At 42.9% G+C, this 24,714-nt stretch overlaps 1 protein-coding gene across 1 annotated transcript in view; it reads right to left on the bottom strand.

Moving 5' to 3' along the window:
* LOC121865808 overlaps positions 1 to 23,951 on the bottom strand; it is a 55,279-nt gene extending 31,328 nt beyond the window's left edge. The window contains exons 1-4 of the mRNA XM_042365374.1: positions 23,695 to 23,951; positions 6,551 to 6,588; positions 5,288 to 5,386; positions 5,031 to 5,090 (exon numbers count right to left, since the gene is read on the bottom strand). Of these exons, the coding sequence (XP_042221308.1) occupies positions 5,031 to 5,090; positions 5,288 to 5,386; positions 6,551 to 6,588; positions 23,695 to 23,771 (274 nt within the window). The 5' untranslated portion in view covers positions 23,772 to 23,951. The remainder of the gene's footprint in view (positions 1 to 5,030; positions 5,091 to 5,287; positions 5,387 to 6,550; positions 6,589 to 23,694) is intronic.
* Positions 23,952 to 24,714: the final 763 nt, after the last annotated feature.

Here is a 24,714-nt window from a genome sequence, read left to right as displayed (position 1 = left end):
AAAGAAGAAAAAAGGAGTATCTTTTAAGAGTGGTCCGAGGATTTTAGAACTAGGATTGGTAGACGTGATTGTGAGCCATTTACAACCTATAATGGTAGACCAAACTTAGTTATGTCATTCGAAATATAAAATTAATTTGTTTCAATATGATTGGTGAATAACCTTGTGCCTCTTTGGCCTTTATCAAAAACCTTCGTTCAAGGTTTTTTTTCCACCGAGTGTACATCACCAGGGGGGACATAAAGTATTTACACATGATATCTTTGGGAAACTGTTAAAGGCATGAAGGGAGAGCCTATACTAAACTGGCACATCTACTTGATCTAACTCCATTACAATTTACAGCACTAACAGCTGGAATGTTGTACAATCACTCCCGCCCCCTGGTTGTGCACATTGCCCAGCAGGTTGACATATTATACCAAATAATATAACAGACATGGGCGTCCACAGGGGGTGCATACTAAACGTGGATCTCCAGAACGTATTAGATGGAAAGAAAGCCTTTACTGAGGAAATGGTTGATCGTTTTGGAGCTGATCAGCACCGCCTGCAATCCCGAGATTTTCAAGATTAATGATATCAAATGAATTATTATCGTTAATTTATAATTAAGATCAACCTTATGCTAATTTTAGTGAATAATAATTTGGTCATAATACTAATAAGTGATATTGCTGATCATTCATTACTCTAAAGTAAGTCGATTACTTGTATATGGCTGTACTGTATATACCTGTTTTGAATAAACCGACATGCCAGGTCTTGTTGTTTCTAACCCTCCCCTATCCTGGCAAAAATCCTGTGGAAACCCATGATTACAGGAAACAACAGCAACCCGAAAGATAAACATATGACGTCTGCTTGATATAACTTAATTACAGCTTCAACACTTACCGATGTAATGATATAGAATCTCTCCTGTCCCTCTGGGTACTTCTATATGTCCTGCAGGATTCTATAATGGATCCAAATTTTGGGAGCGGCAGCACAAAGTGTATGAACATGTTTAGTTAACAAAGTTGGCGGCCCCGACCGGGATATGACGTCAGGCCTTGATCTCATCACTATAGAGAGGCCAGGTTCAGCGGTTCTTCCTCCAAGCTCACTATCTCCCCGTAACGTTTGGTGATTGGTGTCATTTGTCTTTATATACATAATAATTAGTGAAAAGAGAAATTGTGGTGAATGTGTTCTCCAAAACAATAAATTTGTTTGACACTTCGACGGTAAATCTTCTTCATATCAAACATTTCTCTCTACTTATATCTTAAAAGTGAAGATGTTTAAGCAATTATTTATTTACATACATTAAATGCAACATATAAAAAACCGACTATAATATGAAAGAAGTATTACCTTCAGTATAGTCTGGATTTACACGGTTTTTGTTAACGCGTTTGGTCATTCACACGACACCTTGCCAGAATGAAATGTTTTAATTACACCATAAATTTCATCATTTACGCAGGTAAAGTATAATTTGTTTATTTACTGAAGATATTTGTTTTAGCTCATAAAATTCATACAAATTACCCGGCCAGAATATAATTTACATTGCTGGTATTCTTATAAGATTGTGATTATTTTAAATATAAACATCATAAAATTTGCATTAGACGTACAAATTTTAGATCTAATTTAAGATATTTATTAGAAAGAGCAAAAAAATTATCTTTTGTGCAAAATATATGACTTTTATATTCAAAATACTGGCAGTCTTGCAAGGAATCCAGCAATGTCAATTATATTATTCTCATATTACACGGCAATGGAAAAATATATCCCGAAGCACGAAATTCGTTAATAATTGATCAATCAATATTAATTTCCTGTCATCAATTCAGGACACTAGATACATTGATGCTATAGCCTTGATACATCGTTTGGTCAATATACAGAAAGTCGACTTGTGAAAGAGACCTAGGGGTACTTGTAAGCCCGGACCTACGGCCTAGAAAACAGTGCGTTAATGTTCGAAATAAGGCAAACAGAGTATTGGGATTTATATCTAGAAGTATAAGTAACAAGAGTGCAGAGGTCTTATTGCAACTATATTTTGCGCTAGTCAGGCCACACCTCGATTATGCGGTTCAGTTCTGGTGCCCCTATTATAGAATGGGTATAAATTCACTAGAGTCGGTGCAGCGAAGAATGACAAAAATGATTCCAGGACTTAGAAACCTTCCATATCAGGATAGGCTAAAGAAACTTAACTTGCAATTCCTAGAAAGACGAAGAGTGCGGGGAGATATGATAGAAGTATTTAAGTGGGTGAAAGGAATCAATAAAGGGGATATAGATAAAGTTCTTATAATATCCGAGCAGGATAGGACTCAGAGCAACGGATTCAAGTTGGATAAGTTTAGGTTTAGGAGGGAGATAGGAAGAAACTGGTTCACAAATAGGGTGGTGGACGAGTGGAACGAGCTTAGCAACTTTGTAGTAAGTGCGGGAACTCTGGAAAGTTTCAAAAGGAGGCTAGATAGATTCATGGATGATAGAGAGTGGTAGTAACTCTCGACAGGAGCTGCCATGCACAGACCAACCGGCCTATTGCAGACTCCTTATTTTCTTATGTTCTTATGTTACCAGGGACATGAGTCATATATGGGGAGATAGAGAAAAAATTAATTAAAATAATCTATTCTATAAAATTTTCAGCGGTAATGTATAGTTTTGAGTAAAAGTAAAGAAAAAGAAAATATAATATTTGGCCAATCAGCGTGAGTGTTGATGTGACGCCATACTCGTGTGCTAATCAGTGTTCGCGGCCAGTTGGAAGATTGCGTCTGTGGGAAATGGATGTACATTGGTTGGCTGGCGCATTATTCAGCGCATTTTAGACAATGAAGCAGCAGCCGTTGTCATTTATAGGACTCACGGTGTTTTAGTTTCATCTATAAAGTGTCGGAGATGTAACTCATTGTTAGTACCGTGTAGATCACCCTGCATGGTACTGTGGTAAGAGGCGGACACTGATGGCCACTTCCTCCTGTGTCTCTTAAGGTAAGTTTCTCATGCACTAGGGGTTAGGTTAGGTTAGGTTAGGTGAGGTTTTTAATTTATTTTTTTACCTTTTGACATTGTTTGACCTACCACTTTTTGTCCAATATCTTCACTATGCCTCATTTCCGACGGTAATGAATGTTACATTTGTATTTAACGCGATGAGTTACACTATAAAACCCTGCTTTTAATACTCAGGTCTCTGGTGACACTTCCTCAATATTGACCCCTCATTTTTCCCTTATATTTATATCAATTTTCAAAATCCTGCTTGTTTATAACTTCTCCCAAGATTATGTTGACATTCAATTGGAGTATAGATAATTTACTCCCCTTAAACCTCACTCTAGCTACTTCTCATTATCGGTTTTGTGTGCATGATTTTTTTCCTAACTTACCATTTTTTTCCTCCAAATATTTAAAAAGATAAATCAGCAAATAATAAACGAAGCTAAATATAAACAAATCTATATGTTTAGCCGTGAACAATATGTTATTCTACTACATAGTTTTTGTTTTATTAGAATCGGTCCATAAATGGCCGAGCCTTAGATGATATGAAGGTTAGAAAAACTCGTTCTGAGGTACGGCCGAGAACGGTGGTGCGAGAGGAACGAAAGGTCTAGCCTCACCCTCACTTCTTTCAGGGGTAACTGTAGCGCCCGTAGAGTCTGGTCCTGCTGTAAGCTAGCTGAGAAAGGTGCCAGATACTGATTTTTACCAAGTGATTGGTATTACTACACTAAACTATTATTATAAATCTTTTCTACGGCTCTTGCAACGTAAACAGAAAGGCCCTCTAAATGATGGAGGTAGAGCAATCAAGCATAGCTACATAAATATCAATTACGAATTGCGCAATCAAAATACGTCAGATGATAGTGTAGTGAGTGGACGTCTCCCCTACAACTGCGTATCCGCATTCCAATGCCACAGTATCCTAGCAACCAGCCACCTGCTACGTCTTCCCTAGCAACGGAGTCAAGAAACCGGCGAGTTCCCACGGGTTTACTTCCGGCTGCTGTGTATATAAGCTCTGTCTCTCCATTGAGATTCAGTCTGGCCTCGGTTCCTGAACACGCAGCACCTCCTCCAAGCAAGCTCCTCGCTGTCCAGCTCTCATTCAACCTGGAGGCCAGCAACAGGCAACATCTCTAACGAAGCTCCTCCACATCTACCTCCTTCAACATGCTACTCACCGAACGTGTCTACTGAGCAGCTCCTCACCACACGGCATCTCCAGCACCAGACTGTCTATCATATAACTTATATTATACAAGAAAACCACCACCTAGAGTTTCCATCAATCCCATCCTGAGTGCTAGACAACATAATATCACGTAACCCTACAATAGCCATAGAGTACAGCTTTCCTCAAGAATTGTTCGGAATATTTTCGTAATTTTCCCATTTTCATCTTATTTTCAGCCTGAAGGTCCCCGTCCTCAGTGGCACCTGTTGTGAGGCTGCTCAACTGAATCACTGTACATACAATAGCGATAAGTTCGGTGTTCAGTAAAACACCTTTTTTCTGTTTTGTTGTATACCGACACAGCTACAAGACTTAGATCACAGGAGATAGGATTATTTTTGTCTTGACGAGAGAGAGAGAGAGAGAGAGAGAGAGAGAGAGAGAGAGAGAGAGAGAGGGGGAGGGAGAGAGTTGCAATTCTTAAACATTCATGTTATTGACTTTTGTGTTCACCAATTATTTATTTTAATAAAGTATGGTACATGCAACTTAGGTCTTATATACATATAAAGGTAATTATATGTATATTTCATTATAAATTATGACACATAGCAAAAGACGTTACTTTTTTAATTTTTGAATATTCACTTCATTATGAACAGGAATGACCTACTTTTATTTCGTGCTATACAGATAATAACGCTTAAGGCAAGTTTGATATTCAATATAATTAATGCAAATTCTCTCTCAAAATACGAAAATATTCTGTCCTGTATTAACTAATCCAAGAGAGGATACACAAATCCTTATTAACAAAGTTCCTACTTACCCTCCTGTCTGCTCACTCTACTGTGTAGCCGTTTTCTCAACATTTTCACCTCGTAATTCTCTGTGAAGAAATTTGGGAAATATGTAACCGTTAACATGTTATCTAACCAAAATATTTAGAAATATAGAATATATCAGAGATGACCAAAGATGTTTTTTTTAACAGTCTAATTGTTATTGAAACCTAAACATAATTTTACGAGAAGTTATAAGACTCGCTACAGGACACAAGGTTACTCTGAGATACAGGACACATACCATCACCCTTCTCTGGCGAGGCGGCGGTAAGTGGGTCGTTGGACGTGTTGTTTGGTCCTTTCTGGCACAGCGGGGCAGCGCTCGGTATCTTGTAAGCCACTAAGTAAGAGACAGTAGGTACAGCCTTCTTAGCGCAATTTTATCTTATTCTGGGCTAATGTAGGCAACTTTTTATGTACCAACAGACCTGAGAATAACATCCAGGATCATTCTGTTGTTCTCGTCACCCCGCACTCTGGCAACTACCCTGTCTATGCAGAGTACCTCAAGGTTCTCTTCTTTATATTACTGTTTTCTTACGACACAATAACAAACTCTTCAATATACTTTTAACCCCCCATACAGCTTTCTGGTGATAATAACCTGCGCCAAAGATCTTACTCCGGCTTCTACGTAACTTTACTAACTTCTAACCAATTGTTATATCTGTTTTTATAGGGAATAATGCCCCTCGCTGTACTACTTAAGACTATTGCACAAAAGATAATCCAAAGTTACTTCCTGTACATGTGTGATGTTCCTTCTCTTGCCTTCACTATTTTCACTGTAATTCTCCATTAAGTTCCCTCCACCATCCTCAACCCCAGTGATAAGTCTGACAGATTATCTTCATCTGAATCTAATCATAATCCTCTAGGCCTTCACAGTGATAAAAATCTGCTCAATCTGGATAATCAAACTTTAAACGCTCTCACGTTAATGACTGTACGAGTAACTTTGAAAAACAAGAGAGAAGGGTGACACCTTACGCAGCCTTACGTAATTAACGCTTAGTTGTTCATGAGGACAGATAACCCTGACAGGTTAATCATCTACAAAAAATGAATACCATTAATGATCTTATTTGCTCCAAGAACTTTCTGTTTTTTCGTATTGTTAAGAGGTAACTTGAAGTAGTAACACTGTAATCGATAATAATAATAATAATAATAATAATAATAATAATAATAATAATATAAATAATAATAATAATAATAATATGATGATGGTGATGATGATGATGATAATAATAATAATGTAATAATAATAATAATAATAATTATAATAATAACGATAATAATAATAATAACCATAAAGTACAAGAACAATAAGAGAGTTAGTATTAGCTCATAGATCATAATACAAATAAAAAAAAATATTACAAGAGAAGCAAATTATTTTTTAAGATGAATTTCATGGTAATTAGAACAGCGATAATTAAGGGACCAATATTGACCACGTAACTAAATCATCGAAAAAATGTATTGAAACACAACAACTGACCTGTAGTTGGGTGGAATCTGGCCAGAGCTGATAACAAACTGAAAAACATGTGGTGATAATTAATTGTATTGCTTAGCGCGCCAAAAAAAAGAGAGAGAGAGAGAGCTACTGAGAGAGAGAGACAGAGAACAGAGAAGAGAGAAAGTGAGAGAGGAAGACAGACAGTGATTGAGAAAGAGACAGACAGACAGACAGTGAAAGCGAGAGAGAGAGATAGAGAGAGAGAGACCTGTGAATAAAAGCTCCATTCTCAACCATTAATATTTTAGCCTTAACAAATTCCGCAAACATTATATTATTCAACTCAGTTAACAAATACACTAACAGAGTTTGGCTGGAACACTAAAATCATTCCAGATCTCTGAGTGAAATTGAAGGAATACTTTAGTGACAGTTCCCGACGCAGTATAATATATATCCCTTGTTGTTTTCTAATTCAATGGTTTCAGGTAGTGTGTACAGTAGTAGGACAAGAGGCTAACATGTAGCTGGTGGCGACTGATGACCAGAAATATGTCGCGGATGTCAATACTTCCTGCATAGTCTCTGAGGATTGTAATCTTAAGACCTTGGCTCAGTTGTTCCGCGGTGTATGATAATTTGTTTGTATCATGAGTGCGTTGTTCCGCGGTGTATGATAATTTGTTTGTATCATGAGTGCGTTGTTCCGCTGTGTATGATAATTTGTTTGTATCATGAGTACGTTGTTCCGCGGTGTATGATAATTTGTTTGTATCATGAGTGCGTTGTTCCACGGTGTATGATAATTTGTTTGTATCATGAGTGCGTTGTTCCGCGGTGTATGATAATTTGTTTGTATCATGAGTGCGTTATTAGGTATTATTGAACACCGTGTTATAGAGGTGAGGCTCCGTTGATATCATCCCCCGCGGGACATAATCTCTCTACCAGTAACGGTTGGTGTGATGGCTATAATCTTACTAACACGCTTATAGCCCAACCTTTTGCTTGGAGTTTGCTGCCTTAACTTTCGTATTTCCTTGACTTTATGAAGAGATGGTAAATGGTGGGCGGCTGCTGGCACGTGTGGCAGGTCTAACGTGAGATTGAAGAAGGTGCATTTAGTTATTTACCTCTGTTTTAATTTTGAGTGTTGTCAGATAGTTGGCCCAGGCCTTTTTGCCACCCTTGCCGGAGTAACGTCTTCTCCAAAGAGTTACAAGGCCGTTACTCCCGTGTTATCTACAGTCACACTAAGGCCTGTGGTCGACTTAACATGATGGTCTGTCTTTTCATTGCCTCGGATGTTACGGTGACAACGCCACCAACATCAAGACAATAGTATGTTAACTATTAATGAAGTGAGCTTCATATCAATAATTCCAGCCTCTGCATTGGTAACTGCTTTAAGATATGAAAGTGAATCTGAAGAATTTGTCACCGGGATTTCGTTTGAGCCGGACACAAATCCTCGAGCCGTCTGTGTATCCAGTCAAGACTTATAAAAATCTCTGATAGATTTCGAATTCAGGGTCAACTTTTCCGTGGGTGACATGATGCTGAGAACACGGACGTTAAAGGACTCTCAGTGTGGGATGGAAGAGGAAGTACATCGTTCAGTATCTTGTTCACGTAACCTCATAGACTGGCAGTGTGGGTTAAGACATAGACTACGAACCTCATGTAATGTACAGTATAATAGGAAGCCTACCAGGGAGCTCCACCACCGTATTGGGCCGTCTTGTCCCCGATGAAACCAATAAATGTGCTTACTATAGGTTTGTGGTGGGGTATATTAGCATCTACAGTACGTCTAACTAAGTCAAACGCACATGTGTAGGTACGGTACTATGGAGCATCAGATTTGAATAATTCGGTACTGAATTAGCTGTTAGCACGAATTTTCCATATTAATATTTTATCAAAGTTTCAACATAAAATTTACTATGGAATTTTTCATGTGAATAAACTTGCCATCTAAATATTTAGTGGTTTTCAATATCTATAACATATTCTTGACAACACAAAAATCTTTAGCTTTGGTGGAAGAAATATCAGCCATAAGGCCGACTTGTACTGTACCTACTGTACCTACTGTACCTACTGCACCTACTGTACCTACTGTACCTACTGTACCTACTGTACCTACTGTACCTACTCGACGGGCAGACCTTGAAAAAAGAATACCTATACAAGAGAGATCAGTCATCTACGAACAATGTCCATTCAAAGTCTCGAGACTGAAATGGGAACTAATGATCGGTAATTCTTGATCAATATAAGAAATAAAGCAAATGCCTTGCTGCTTGGTAGCATTAAGCCCTGATCAGTTCAACACGTTAAGTCATTTGACTTCTCTTGTGTCAAATAAAACTTGTCATTAAAAGACTTTAAATCAATCAAACCCTCTTTAATCTGTATCCTGTTCAAGGTTTACTTAATGGTTCAGTAAGCTCCTGTTGTTGTAGTAATTTAGTAAATTGGTCGAATTTGAAAATTACATTTACCAACTTTTAATAATTCTTTCTATGACAGGATCCATTATGCAACACATATGACAAGAGAGAAACACCATGAATTATGAAATATTCCAGCTGTCCATAATTATCTTATTGAATAATTCTAATAACTTTTCAAGATTTTCGTGCTTGATGTGACCATTGTCATCCCCAGTGTCAAACTTCAGAAGCTGTTTCTCCGCTCATTTTATTTTTGTGCCCAGGAAGCCTTACATACCTGCCAGTCTGCCTTCCTACCTGTCCCCATGTTAAACACGTGTTTATAAGTACGAGTATATCAGTTAGTACTGTATATCGTTACAGTGGTTTGATTGCTGTTTAAATCCTAAGGAGGTCACACACTGCACTGATACTGGAGATACTCAAGGCTCTTCGCCACAACAATATATTTAGGACAAATTATCAAGGCAACTCTGGATCATATAGAAATCAAGCGATGAATCGGGATGGGATGAGAGGCACATTATTAATAACAGAACTACCACTATATTTGAGGGAAACAATATAAATTATGTCTTCTCCCAATACTATCTCGAAACAAATCCTCCAGAACGTAAACGTTGGACCGACCAGACAGGGGGGAGAGGTTAATATTAGCCAACATACAACCATTTAGTTTAACTTTCAAGAATGGATGTCATGGCACGAGGTCACGTGGAGTCACCAAGGACGCCTGAACAGGATGAAAGACTACTGACGGCAGCAGAGACACGTCGACTGACGGCAGCAGAGACACGTCGACTGACGGCAGCAGAGACACGTCGACTGACGGCAGCAGAGACACGTCGACTGACGGCAGCAGAGACACGTCGACAGCAGAGACACGTCGACTGACGGCAGCAGAGACACGTCGACTTACGGCAGCAGAGACACGTCGACTGACGGCAGCAGAGACACGTCGACTGACGGCAGCAGAGACACGTCGACTGACGGCAGCAGAGACACGTCGACTGACGGCAGCAGAGACACGTCGACTGACGGCAGCAGAGACACGTCGACTGACGGCAGCAGAGACACGTCGACTGACGGAAGCAGAGACACGTCGACTGACGGCAGCAGAGACACGTCGACTGACGGAAGCAGAGACACGTCGACTGACGGAAGCAGAGACACGTCGACTGACGGAAGCAGAGACACGTCGACTGACGGAAGCAGAGACACGTCGACTGACGACAGCCGTCACCTTGACAAGAGACACAGAATCACCTTGTCAAACGACAGCCAGCAGACAGCGGCTGAGGGAGGCTGGTTTAAGATGCTGCATTCCCGCACATAAAGAAACATTGACAGAAGCACATAGGTCCATTGACAATTAGGCCTCAGGTTTACTGTGGTTAATGTGGAGCGTGGGGTGAATTACGGAGGTGTTATCTGCCCTACGCCGCCAATGGTGGCGGAAGAAAAACACAAGGTTTACACCTTACAACACCCGAGAAAGAACAAGAAGCAGTAGGGTGACAGTTCCCCCCCATGGATGGATGTGGTGGGGAGGTCCGGGAGAATTGGTGACCATTGAGGGGAACCTGGATGGTGACCAATACTAGAGACCTTCCTGCTCCCTTCAGTGAGCGCGTATGCCATCCTGGGGCTTCAGTCTATCTACTTTGTGCACGACGAGTCCCCAGTACACACCAGCAGGGCAGCTAGAAAATGGTTTGATGCCACCCACGACATATTTTAATAGACTGGCCGTCAAAAGGATGCGACTGCAGTCCTATTGAGAATCTCCGAAACATACTGTTCAGGAGATGGAGGTGGAGCAGAAAACAAAAGAGGCGGTGAAGAAGGCCAGAGAGGTGTGAGAATGGTTTAGATTTCGAAAAATTTGGAACATATGCAGTTATCTCGTTGACTCACTACCTACAAGGTTATAAAAAGTTATTGAAGTGGAGAGTAAACTTAATATTACACAGACCAGTGATCCTGCCTCCTCTGAAAAGAATACATATATATACATATTATTGTGTTTGATGGTGTCTCACTGATGTGCTTGTTGTTACTGTTAATTAACTGGGATATATTTACTTCATCCAAAATGGAATACAACGAATTATGTGGTATAAAATATGTTTTGTGTGAAGTTACAACATATTGTATTATTTTCTGTATGACAATGTACGATTTTTTTTTGAGGGGGGGACAATAAAAAGTAAGTTACCACATGCTGTTTAAACTAAAATCTACTTTTCTTTTTCGCTACCAGATAGAGGCGCATGGCTTGGGATAACACTAGGAGTGGGGGGGATAGAGGCGCATGGCTTGGGGATAACTAGAGTGTAGGGGGATAGAGGGGCACAGGATAACTAGAGTGTAGGGGGATAGAGGCGCATGGCTTGGGATAACTAGAGTGTGGGGGGATAGAGGCGCATGGCTTGGGATAACTAGAGTGTGGGGGATAGAGGCATGGCATAACTAGAGTGTGTAGGGGGGGGGATAGAGGCATGGCTTGGGATAACTAGAGTGTAGGGGGGATAGAGGCGCATGGCTTGGGATAACTAGAGTGTGGGGGGGATAGAGGGCGCATGGCTTGGGATAACTAGAGTGTAGGGGGGATGGAGGAGGCGCATGGCTTGGGATAACTAGAGTGTGGGGGGGTGATAGGAGGCGCATGGCTTGGGATAACTAGAGTGTGGGGGGATAGGGCGCATGGCTTGGGATAACTAGGAGGGGGGGACAGAGGCGCATGGTTTGGGATAACTAGAGTGTGGGGATGGGGCGCATGGCTTGGGATAACTAGAGTGTAGGGGATAGAGGCGCATGGGATAACTAGAGTGTGGGGGATAGAGGCGCATGGCTTGGGATAACTAGAGTGTGGGGGGATGAGCAGCATGGCTTGGGATAACTAGGTGTGGGGGGGTGATAGAGGCGCATGGCTTGGGATAACTAGAGTGTGGGGGGATAGAGGCGCATGGCTTGGGATAACTAGAGTGTGGGGGGGGACAGGGCGCATGGCTTGGGGATAACTAGAGGTAGGGGGGGTGATAGAGGCGCATGGCTTGGGATAACTAGAGTGTGGGGGGGGATAGAGGCGCATGGGATAACTAGAGTGTGGGGGGATAGAGGCGCATGGCTATAACTAGAGTGTAGGGGGTGATGAGGCGCATGGCTTGGGATAACTAGAGTGTGGGGGGGTGATAGGCGCATGGCTTGGGATAACTAGAGTGTAGGGGGTGATAGAGGCGCATGGCTTGGGATAACTAGAGTGTGGGGGGATAGAGGGCGGCTGGACATGGCTTGGGATAGGAGTGTGGGGGGGATAGGCGCATGGCTTGGGATAACTAGAGTGTAGGGGGGATAGAGGCGCATGGCTTGGGATAACTAGAGTGTAGGGGGGGGATAGAGGCGCATGGCTTGGGATAACTAGAGTGTAGGGGGGGGATAGAGGCGCATGGCTTGGGATAACTAGAGTGTAGGGGGGGGCACAAAAGGTTAGGCAACACTAACAAAGACACCAATTAAAATATTGTGAAATTCCATAATAATTATTCATATCGCACCTTGTGGTGTAGCTGTAATTAATTATAATAAAAAGTGAAGACACTAAGAGGCTACATTGTTAAATGTAGATGATCTTAATAGCAAACCAGAGCTCTTACTGTGTGTTGACCATTAATATATTGCTGGTAGGGATTATTGCATATACAGGGTGTCAATAAACATGATATGTTTCCGCATTTAAAGACACCTTCTTTTCCCAACAACCTCGGTCTAGTACAGTCTCACCCTAAAGTTGGTTAACTCTCCCAGCCAGCCATTGCTGCTCTGTCTGCTTCAGATGTATGAACTTGAGTCTGTTACTTCGAACCTTTAGATTTGGTTTCATGTTCTGGTTGGTACTGAGACAGTTTCAAACATCTGAAGCAGGCAGTACAGCAATAGCTGGTTGGGAGGGTTAACCAACTCTTGGGTGAGACTGTACCTAATTGAGAGGCCCGAAGAGATTACAGGTCTAAGATGAAGAATAAAGAAACAGAAGGGAAGCGAAGGAAGTTCTACTGGGTGTATTTTGCACAGGTACACGACCTTTGAGCAGGCACAAGACCTTGGGCTGGAGGGACCGAGGCGACTGCATACATCCAGAATGCTCTAGAACATGAAGCAAAGCAGTGTGAGCACGAAGAATGCATGGCCCAGTTTGACTTGCAGAAGGAAGAAAAGAAACAAGAAGAGAGACATAACAAACGGGAGCACGAACTGACCTTGGCGGCAGCAAGACAAAATTCCGCTAATCCGGCAAATCCTACTTCATACGTCACTCAAGTGAAGTTCCCTTAGATACCCATCCTCAAGAAGGGCGTACCCACCGATATGTACAGTCGCGGTCAAAAGTATTCATCCACTCCATCACCAACCCTGCCAGGTAAGTCACGTGGGGTGGAGATGGGAATGGTCGACTTGGGTGTGAGTCATTTGTTGGGAGTGAGGGGTGTGGAAGGGTGGTATGAGAGGTAGATCATTTATTAGAGAGGGCGGGGAGGGCGGGGGAGGGGAAGGGTGGTATGAGAGGTAGTAGATCATTTATTAGAGAGGGCGGGGAGGGCGGGGAGGGGAAGGGTGGTAGAGAGGTAGTGGAAGGGTGGTATGAAGGTAGATCATTTATTAGAGGGGGAGGGCAGGGGAGGGAAGGGTGGTATGAGTAGATCATTTATTAGAGAGGGCGGGGAGGGCGGGGGAGGGCGGGGAGGAAGGGTGGTATGAGAGGTAGATCATTTTATTTAGAGTAGAGAGGGCGGGGAGAGAAGGGGAATGGTAGAGAGGTAGATCATTTATTAGGGAGCGGGAGGGGGTGGAGAGGTAGATCATTTATTAGAGGGGGGGAGGGCAGGGGGGAGGGAAGGGTGGTATGAGAGGTAGATCATTTATTAGAGGGCGGGAGGGCAGAGAGGTAGATCATGGGCTATGAGAGGTAGATCGCAGGGAGGGCAGGGGGGAGGGAAGGGTATGGTAGGAGGGCAGCAGGGGAGGAAGAGAGGTATAGAGGTAGATCATTTATTAGAGAGGGCGGGGAGGGCGGGGGAGGGGAAGGGTGGTATGAGAGGTAGATCATTTATTAGAGAGGGCGGGGAGGGCAGGGGAGGGGAGGGGTGAGGGGAGGGGATGAAGAAAGCAGGAAAATTCGTGAAAGAAGGAAGGAAGAAGGACTGAACGTTTCTCCACTATATTATCTTGGGTCTACATGTTTGAAAGAGGAATATATGATTATTATATGTCATCAGTTTCCTTATTCCTTATTTTTTCAAGTTGTGGTTTAGAGTCTGAACAGTAATTAGATATTCATAATAACGGTGATATGAGGAGAAATATTAAATATGATGGTGGAAATCACATTTATTTTTAACATTTACCAACACAGCTCATCCAGTGGCCGCCCTTTTCTATAACCTCCTGGAGTCTTCTTGGGACCGGTGGCCCAAGGTGGACAGGTCCCAGTCTGTCCAACGACTCATTATTATTGTGTGTTGTTGTTGTTTTTTCTTCAATTAATGGTGTTTTTTTTTTCAACAACGGCAGTAGTGGGAGGTGAGGGTAATCAAATAACAGCCTAATTTAGTGTTTCTGTGGGTGAGCAAGACCGAACGCAAAGCCACGCTCCCTCCTCTCTTATGTTGGCCTATCAGGGGCTTTCCCTCCCCAGAATCTCAAGTAAAGGCATAGGTAACTAAAGGAACTCTAAGTCCATATGGCTTGGTTGGTTGGTTGGTTGGTCCTATCAACTGCCAGGGTCATTAAGGCCGTCAACATCCACCAACCTTAACACCACACACTGTACACTCTTACAATGTATGTGGCCCTTGACTTGCGCCTTCCTACCTTACCCGGGTCCGCCACCCAGCTCTCTCCCATCAATACCTTCCACCCACCCTCTTGGGACCCGTCGTGTAGAAAGGCCTTGAGCACGCAGGTATGGTAGTAGGAGGGATGGGTGATTAATTTTGACCACAACTGTACTTTTCACAATTTGAGGAGCTAGCAGACGCCTACGACCTCGATTACACCTTAGAGGTTCTTCAATGTTTAGAGAGAGTCCCGAGAGAAACTTCCAGGCCATGAAGTTTGCACTTCTGGAGGCGTATGGGTTGATTACTGAGGAGGCCAGGCATCAGTTCAGCAGAGCAATGTTGCAAGATAATGAGACGGTTGCACTGTTACATAAGCGTCTAAAGGACTATCTGCGCAAGTGAGTGAGAAAATATGAGATCCCCCGAACTGAGGAAGGGTTTCTGGACCTAATGGTGCATAAGCGGTTGTAAAAGTTGCCCTCCCTTCCCCCCCCAAGCTTGTCGCCTAAATCAGGGAAGAGGTAAATCATTTTAGTAATTTCAGGTACCACACATGGAGGCGGTGGCCGCACAGGTGTCCAGCAAGGTTAGCAACCACTGTGGCCACAGAAGCAACAAGGAAATGCCCAGCAGCTACCCCCACAAAAGACAACAACAAAGGCAGCAGCAGATGCAGTACCAAGGCCACCAGAGATATCGGGGCGGTTGGCACCCAACTAACAATCTACGATGGGACGTCAGCAGGAGGCCGACGTGGCTCAGTTTACAGACCAAGGTCACTTAAGATATCGGGACGATGGGCGTTACCCCCTCGGCCACCGACAGCAGGATACCACTGGCACTCAGTATATGGGCCAGGGTCACCCGAGGAATCACAATGGCCAGTCTCCCTACAATAACAATCCGTGAAGAGACCAGCAGAAGGACGCCACCGTTGCTCACCTCGCGGAAGGTAAGTGGACTGATCTCACAGCAGGGTCGATCGTTACACAACCTAAAGCAAAGGTTCACCTCAATCCAAGCCAACCTGCTGACTCCTTGCCGCCTCCACCTCGAAAGGCCTTCGCACTTTTCTCATCAAACTGGGGTCCGTCTGAGTCGTTCCAGTGACAGCCAAGCGAGACAATGGAGCATCAGGGTGTACTGTCAGAAGAGAATTGGTGGAGCTACATCAGTACACCGAGGCACGAGTACATGTTAAGTTGGCCAATAGTTACTGTATGTTGCAACGTTTACAGTGGCCAAGGTTGAGGTGGACACACCTTTATTCTCAGGTTGGGTCACTGCCGTAGTCTTGATGGAACCACTCTGCGATCTCATCATCGGAAACATCAAGGGTGCAAGGAACTGCTGAATAGTGGATGTTGCGATCCAAACGGATACTGCTGCAGTCAATCGTTGTATGGCTCAACCAAAGCCTAAAGTCATCCCATTGGCTATTGCTACATCATCTGACCTGTTCAATAATCAGGATGTCATCCAGGAGCAAGGACATGACAGCACGCTCTCTACGGCACGTGAAAAAAATGATGAATGGGACCATCAAGGACATATTTGGGTAACGTAGATTCAATAAGAAGCGTAACCGCCTCTACCAATAGGTTATGATATTTCTGGGTGAAACATGACTGCAGTTGGTACTTCCTTCCAAGTACTGCCTGGTTGTGTTCAAATTAGGCCATTGCACTGCTCTTGGCAGTCATATGGGCAGAAAGAAGACTTCTGACTGCATCAGTGCTGCGCTCTTCTGGGATAAGTCACGACGTCGCCAAACTCGTTCGCTCTTGTGGTGTTTGCCAGAATACCAGTGATCGAGGAAGAGCTCCACCTGCACTGCTACGACCCTTTCTAGTGATTTCGGGCCCTTTCAGGGGGTGGGAGTGGACATTGTTGGGCCAATAAACCCAAGGGCGACCGATGGGGCAAAGTACATCCTCACCTTGGTGGACTTAAGCATGAGGTGGCCCGAGACCGTGCATTTGAGAAACATTGAAGCCACGACCGTTGCTGAAGTATGTAGGAAATCTTCTGTCGGGTCGGTATTCCCAAACAAGTCCTCAGTGACAAGGGGACCCAGTTTACTTTAGCCATGGTGGAGGAGTTGACGTGGTTGTTATCGGTGATGTGCAACGGACTCTATGAGAGGTTTAATGGGACGTTGAAGAAGATACTCAGGAGGATGTCAGCCGAACAACCTAAGGAGTGGCCGTGCTACATTGCTGTTCGTGTACCAGGAGGTGCCATAGAGCTCACTAAAGTTGCTTCCCTTCAAGTTTATGTTTGGTAGATCTGTCTGGGTGCCCCTACTGGTTCTTTGGCAACTATGGGATGACGAGGAACCCGATCCGGAAGCCAAGACCACCTACACATACGGGTCATCGACCTGGATGATTGTCTCCAATAAACCTGTGAACTGGCAAAGCAAGAGCTGATCAAGGCTCAAGAAGTCTAGAAGGCCTTTTATGATAAGAAGGCCAAGACTCGTTGTTTCCAGTTGGGTGACCAATGCCAGGTTATGTTGCCTACCATGCGCAACACGCTATTGGCTCAGTGGAAAAGTCCATTCGACATTGCACAATATGTCTCGGACCTGAAAAACATAGTCCAATTCCATATCAACATGTTGAAGGAGTACTTCTCGTCACTAATAGGGGGAACAGCCTGCACCAAGAAGGTCAGGGTTGACCCTCCCCAAGGTGATCCAGGAGTAATTTGCGCTGCCACAGTGATTCCCGTCAGTGACGTAGAGGACAAACTTATTACTGCACTATCGGCCAGAGTAAGGCCTTTACGGTCGTCCAAGTGAACAGAAATATGTCTACGTAGGAGCGAGGGGCCGTCAACTCCTTACTACCACACTATTGAACTGGCTAGTCCTACACCTGTTCGGGTAAAACCCTACCCCACATCTATGTGATTACTGAACTCCGTGAAACAAAAAAATTGAGGGGATGGAAGCAGTAGGGATCATCGAGAAATCATCGTCTCCATACTGTAGCCCTTTGGTAGTCGTCCGCAAAAAAGGACGGGAGTGTCGGGATCTATGGTGATCATAGGATGGTCAACGCCATCACCAAGGTGGATGCAGAACCCATGTGAGAACAGCAAATCATTTTCTGAAGATTAGCTGCTTTCACGATTTTTATGAAACTTGGTCTGACCAAGGGGTTTTTCATGTACCATTGGACGCCAAGAGTCGCCAGATTACAGCCCTTGGTACGCCAGGGGGGCTTTATCAGTACAGGGTCCTTCTTCGTCGCCATATTCAACCTTTTCATGAGGCAAGTCCTACACGACATCAAGGGAATGGAAGCATTTGTGGACTATGTAGTAATCCATTCGGCCACATTTGAAGAACACCTAGAACACCAAGAGGAGGTGTTCCGGAGGTTTAACCAGAAAAATATGAGTAAAACCAAGCAAGTGTGAAATCAGTCAGGCGCAGTACAGTTACTCGGACGCACTGTTGTCAGAGACGTTGCAATTGCCAAAATGTGGATCATCTAAAGGTCCAAGTTGCATCAAGGTCCACTACCAACCCAGAGTTGGTCTACCGGGATATTTACACTGCAGCATCTATTAACCTAACCTAACCTAACTTAATCTAATAGAGCTTAACCTAATCTAACCTAACCTAACTTGACCAAAGTTAAACTTAGGTTAGGTTAGGTTAGGATAATGGATGCTACAATTTTAATACCCCGGTAAACAACTCCAGCTCGGTAAACCGCATACTATAGTAGCACCTGCACGGTAGACTGCATCCAGCTCAGTAGACTGCATACTATAGTGGCACCAAATTAATCATAGGAGTAATATATAGACCTCTTAATCTCTATAGGGTTAATGAGCAACTTATTTGAGATGATATATGCAGGGTATCCAGACATAGCAGGTGACTTTAATTTTAGTCAAATAGATTGGACCAGCATTATGGGTAGCTCAGAATCAGAGGGGGTAATAATATACTAGTTTTAGTTTTGTCAAGCAGAGAGAGTAATGCCAAGGTGGAGAACGAACTAGCTAACAGTAATCACAAAAAAGTAAGATTCAAAGTAGAACTTAATGTCAGTTGCAAGGAAAATTCCATTAAGGTCCTTGATTTCAGGAAGGCAAACTCTGATAGGTTGAACAGGCAGCTGAGAGAAGGGGTATTGCGCTTAGGGGTGAATTACATGACCTCACGTGAGGTGGTAAATAAAGTGAACTAATATTACCTGATGACCTGACCATGAGATCTCAGGCTGACGAGTTCCATAACAATTTATATAATGCATAAAGTTACTCAATGCATAAAGGTAGAGCATACCATACAGAAGACGCAGATCAAATAACAAAGACCAGAAATTTATATATAATTATTTAAAGAATATTTATTGGACAAAGGAAGGCTATAGGTAGAAGAATAAATCGTGGAGAAGTTTACCTCTGAGATTATTAGAAGGTATTGACCGAGATAAGAGAAGCAAAGAGGAATAATGAACTGAAGGTAGCAAGGGAGGCGAAGTCAAAACCAAAAGTTTTTTTCAAATGTATCAAACTAAATCTGGCTGGTGTGAGGATGTGGTCCAAGTTTGGTACACTCGGTCTGGACTCAGAATAAACAGGGTGATTCAGCAAAGAATACCTGTCCCTTGTAAATACATTCTTTAATTTTATGATATTAAGAATTTATGCAGTGTATGATTCCTCCTCAACATGATACATATATTTTGAGTTAATCTGAGGTTTATTAAGAACCTGGCGGATATAATATAAGAGTCATTATAGTGTTAACCCTGCGTGTTGTTGTGACCTCTAGTGGCAGGGGGTTTGTTTCTTTATTCTTTATCGATCAAGCTTCACCTCTTTTTTGACTAGTGGCAAATTCTGTTATTACTTTGAGTTGCGTGAAGACAGGTCAAAATGAAACCTTTCAGTGTATAAGAATTTCTGAAGGAGCCATCAGTAATAACTTTACAAACCTCTAATATTAGGAAAGTGGATTAGATTAAGTTGGCTCCCGAGTATAGGGCCCAAATTAAATATGAGCCATCACTAGAGAAAGTCTGTAGTGAAAAATGTTGTTTTGCGTCATCTTATAAACACAGAGGTACTAGATGAGTTCGCTTTATCATTGTGTGAGTTAGAGGATAATGGAACTGAAGTTAGAGAAACACACATAGAGGAAATTTCATCAGTGTTGTTCATCTGATATCTGGTTTCTCTGTTTACATCTCCTGGACTAAGTATTTTACATTTGTCCACATTTCATTTCATCTGCCATTATTCAGGCCATGCGAAAAACTTATTTGGATCTTCCTAAAAAAAAAATGGAATCCTTATCAGATTTAATTACACGTCCTATTTTAGTGTCATCAGCAAATTTACTTATGTCGCTGTCTACGTCTATACATATGTCGTTTAATGTATACAATAAATAGTAATGGTCCGGATACTGAGCCTTGCCGTACTCCTCTAGTGATGTTACCCCAATCAGAAATAGTGCCATTAATGTTCACTCTCTGTTTCCTGTCCTGTAACCACACCCTAATTAATTTTAGAATATCTCCTTCAATGCCATGAGCCTCCACTTTATGTAATAGTCTTCCGTGGGGGACCCTGTCGAAGGCTTCTCTAAAGTCGAGGTATACTCGTGTCCGTCATCAGCTGATTCAAGAACAATTGAAAAGAAGGATAAAAGATTTGTCAGATTGAACACCCATTTGTGAACCCATGCTGGGAATCATTGATCAATTTGTGTTTCTTGAGGTGATTTCGAATAGAGTTTGAAATCATTACTTCCAGTAATTTGCCTACAATTGATGTTAAACTAATTGGACGGTACTTTTAGGACAGTGATCGTATAAGGTGTGTCAATTTTCATGAATTATTTGTTTATGAAAACGGCAGATAATAATTCTGTAGATTTATGCGTAAGAAGCTCAGAAATATATTTAATGTCAAAATTGGAAATCATTTAGCTACATCTATTTGGCTTCGAAGTTTCGCATTGATGCACTGTAGTGTGTGTTCAGGTAGATAGATCATTTCTGCAGCATTTGTACGTTTGTCAAGCAACAGAGATCGCTCTAATCTTGCATAATTGTATGTGTGCATATTGTGCAAGTTTTCACAATACACAGTCCATCGTTTGCACGTAGTGTGATTGTTTTATCGATACAGTATGTATGTTAACGTATGGTGTGTATTGATCTGTTACTCATATTTTTACCTCTGAAGAGTGCTCATGCATGTCTTCTGATAGTGTTAATATTTGTTTCAGGTGTGACTATGTCGTCTCCCAGTACAAGGAGTAACTCCAGCTGCCACCTCAGTAGCCTGGTAGGACCAGGTAGGCAGCTGCTGGTGTCAGTGCTGCCCACTGTGAGGGACCTGCTGAGGCTGGGCTTGCTGAAGAGGAAGGACAGTGATGCAGACAGAAGAAACTACAAAGTCAAGTCCTTAGTGAATGACATCTATACTGATATGCTAGCACAGTGGCAGAAGACCAATGCACAGTTCACTGTACCTGTGATTGTAGTGAGAGGAGTATCAAGAGGAGAATGGATAATTTGTGGGCCAAGGCTGTGGAGGTGTCTTTGGGGAAGCTGGAGGTGAAGCAGACTTTCATTCAGGGCTTAGACCGATTGTTTAACATTCTCTCTTGCAAGTACCAGATCAGGAGCTGTGCCGAGGTGGGCTGCAGCCCAGATTGTGCCAGAGAGGCTCACATAGACTGTAGGTGCAGCAGGGAGATGAAGATCCCATACATAAAGGGACAAAGGGAGAAGGTAGGAAGTGTGGGACCACATCAGATAGGACCTGTAGACATTCCTGGGCATAGGAGGCAGGTGGCGGCCACACAGGCAGATGGAGAGGAGGGAGGCAGAGGAGGGAAGGAAGAGAAAGCTGGAGGAGTCTGTGAGGAGGGAGGAGGAGGCAAGGAGGGCTTCTCTGCTGGAGGAAGCTGGAGACATAATGGAGGGTGGGAGGAATGATGGCGAGGAGTTCACTGTCCCAGAACCTGGACCTGGTCCTGCACATAAGAAGATGAAATACAACACAGAGAACATCTGGCCATCAAAAGGCACCACACTGGCCTGGGAGAGGCAGCAGAGATTGCTACAGCTGCCTGGATTGATGCTGGCTTCATCACAGAGGATGACAGTCACCTGCAGATAGATTACAGCAAGTTGAGGACACAGTCAATAGTGATGACTGAACTGGACCTGGAGTTTGAGAGGGAGGTAAGGGAGACTAGGATCAGCTGCATCTTGTTTGATGGCAGACGTGATGACACTAAAGTAATGATGGAGACAGAGAGCAGTAACAGACTGTTCCCTGGTATGATCAAGGAGGAGCATTACTCTGTATGCCGTGAGCCAGGAGGGAGATATCTGTGGCATTTTCTTCCTGAGGAGACGACAGAGGAGAGAACGCATGCAGGTGTGATTGCAGACAATCCGGTGGACTGGCTGAGGGAGAGAGGAGCTGACCAGTCCCTCCAGGCAACAGGAGGGGACTCCACTAATGTAAACACTGGGTGGGAGGGAGGAGTAATGCACTATGTGGAGGTCAAGCTGGGCAGGAGGTTAGTCTGGCTAGTTTGTGACCTCCATACTGGGGAGTTGAGCCTGAGACACATCACCATCAGCTTGGATGGCCCCACACTCAGCAACAACAGGTGGAGTGGCAAGATTAGCGAGATGCTGGTCACTGCCAAGATCTGTGTGGGTCCTCCTCTGAACCAGCTGAGTGAAGCGGAGGACCATAAAGAAGTAATCAACAATGCCTTTAGAACTCATACAACTCAAGGAGCAAATCCTCATCCAACTGAGCCAACCACATAATCACATCAGAAAATTTTCAAACAGAATTGAATAAAATTATAAAAGAAAAACTGTCTCATTGTAGAGTGGGTGGATGGCTGTTATGTACACTCGTAACAAAAAGTATCGGTGCATACTGTAGTGTGAACAATTTGAGACCAGTAACTATTTGATTTCATTTCACTTATTTATTTATTTTTTTATAAGGAGGGAGGCCATAGCCAAATCCCCTCCTCCACTTATATATGACACTGGATAGAAACCTTCACCATGTATAATGATCTGTAAGTAACCCTCATTTAACCTTGGTCTTGGACTGGACTCTTCTTTCTCTCCTTTTTCTGTGCTCGTGTGTGTGTTTTGCTTTTCTCCATATTGACCATGTTTTTTGACTGACTCTTCCCGCGCTATGATGGACTAATTTAAAATGGAAACCCATACCGGGCTTACAATACCCTCCCTCTAACACGCCTTGATCATCACATGTGAGCGCCTAGCTTCCTCTCTCATGGCAGGACTAACCAGGGTGTATGAGACTTACTGTGGAACCATCATTAGTGTGGCAATACAGAGAGAGAGGGGGAGAGAGAGAGAGAGAGAGAGAGAGAGAGAGAGAGAGAGAGAGAGAGACAGAGAGAGAGACAGACCTGTACGAGTATAAGGACAATAGGATTGGAAGTGTTAAAAGAAATATATTGTAACACTAAATTATTAAGTTATTTCTCACATACTCATAAGATTTATGAATGCGTGTTAAATTATTACTACTTCTAGTGTAACTGACTGTGTACCTTAATGTTATCTCTCTCTCTCTACTGTATACATATAATTGAATATTACCATTATTCCTTATATTTTTAAATCAAAAACATGTTCTTTCGGTAAAAATTGTAATATTACTATGGTTGATTATAGTTATATAGTTTAATAAGTAATTAAGATAGACTAATGTTCAATAAACCAGTACCAGACTATGGCACAACATTTGAAGATTAATAAGTTTAAAGTTTTTCACCTTGAAGTAAAAAGCAAATATCTAGTCACTATAATTATGGATACAAAAAAATACTCACCCAGTAGATATAAACAAGAACGAGTATATGATGGTGACAGCAGCCAGTAGAAGTGCGGCAGTGCTCTGTGTTCTCATGGTGTCCAGTAACACACTCTACCACCTGCCGTACTGCACCACCTGCCACACCTGCCGTACTGGACCACCTGCCACACCTGCCGTACTGGACCACCTGCCGTACTGGACCACCTGCCGTACTGGACCACCTGCCGTACTGGACTACCTGCCGTACTGGACTACCTGCCACACCTGCCGTACTGGACCACCTGCCGCACCTGTGACAGACACAGGTGTATTTTAGTTACGTTATCACTTGGGTAAAGTTTAATTCACTGATTAATGTAGACAAGATTAACTGTTAAGTTATCATGGTAGAAGGATTACTTGGGAGGCTACTTACATAACATAAGGAAAAAGTTGGTAACATTTTATAATCTTGTTATATTCTTGTTTATATTCTGTTATGCATTATTTTGTATTGCCGTGGACAAAAAGAATTCCTGATCGATTACAATTAGTTGCACGTTTACAAGTAATCCTAATTTTAATCGTCGATTGCATTCTTATAATACATTGCTTTATAATCATAATCATTATCGATTACACTTAAAATGCGTCTCTTCTCATTATATTTAATATGAAGATGGTGGCAACTCCTGGCTACTGGTATAACACAGTACCTGGATGGACGGCTGCCACCAGTGGCCCAGGAGTAGTGACCTATCAGCCTCAGTCGGTCAGTGTCAACAGTATAAAGGAGCCACCCGGCTGAGAGACACTGGGGCCACTATAGGGGGCAGGTAGGGACGACGGAGGAGTACCAAGTGTATTGAGTACCTTGTGTGTTAACATACCATAGGTGTAATGGTCAGCATGCTCGCCTCGCAAGCGAGCGGACCCTGGTTCGATCCCATGCAGGTTGAGAGTATAGGCAAGTTTGTTTACGTCATTTGCCTCTGTCTACCCAACAGTAATTGGGAACCTGGATTTTTATCGATTTGCGGATCGTATTCCGGGGTAA

This window comes from Homarus americanus, unplaced genomic scaffold, assembly GCF_018991925.1.
Source record: "Homarus americanus isolate GMGI-L3 unplaced genomic scaffold, GMGI_Hamer_2.0 scaffold32583, whole genome shotgun sequence".
Taxonomy (NCBI): Eukaryota; Metazoa; Arthropoda; class Malacostraca; order Decapoda; family Nephropidae; genus Homarus; species Homarus americanus.
The sequence above is the reverse complement of the archived record's forward strand: the minus strand, read 5'-3'. Positions and strand labels throughout refer to the sequence as shown.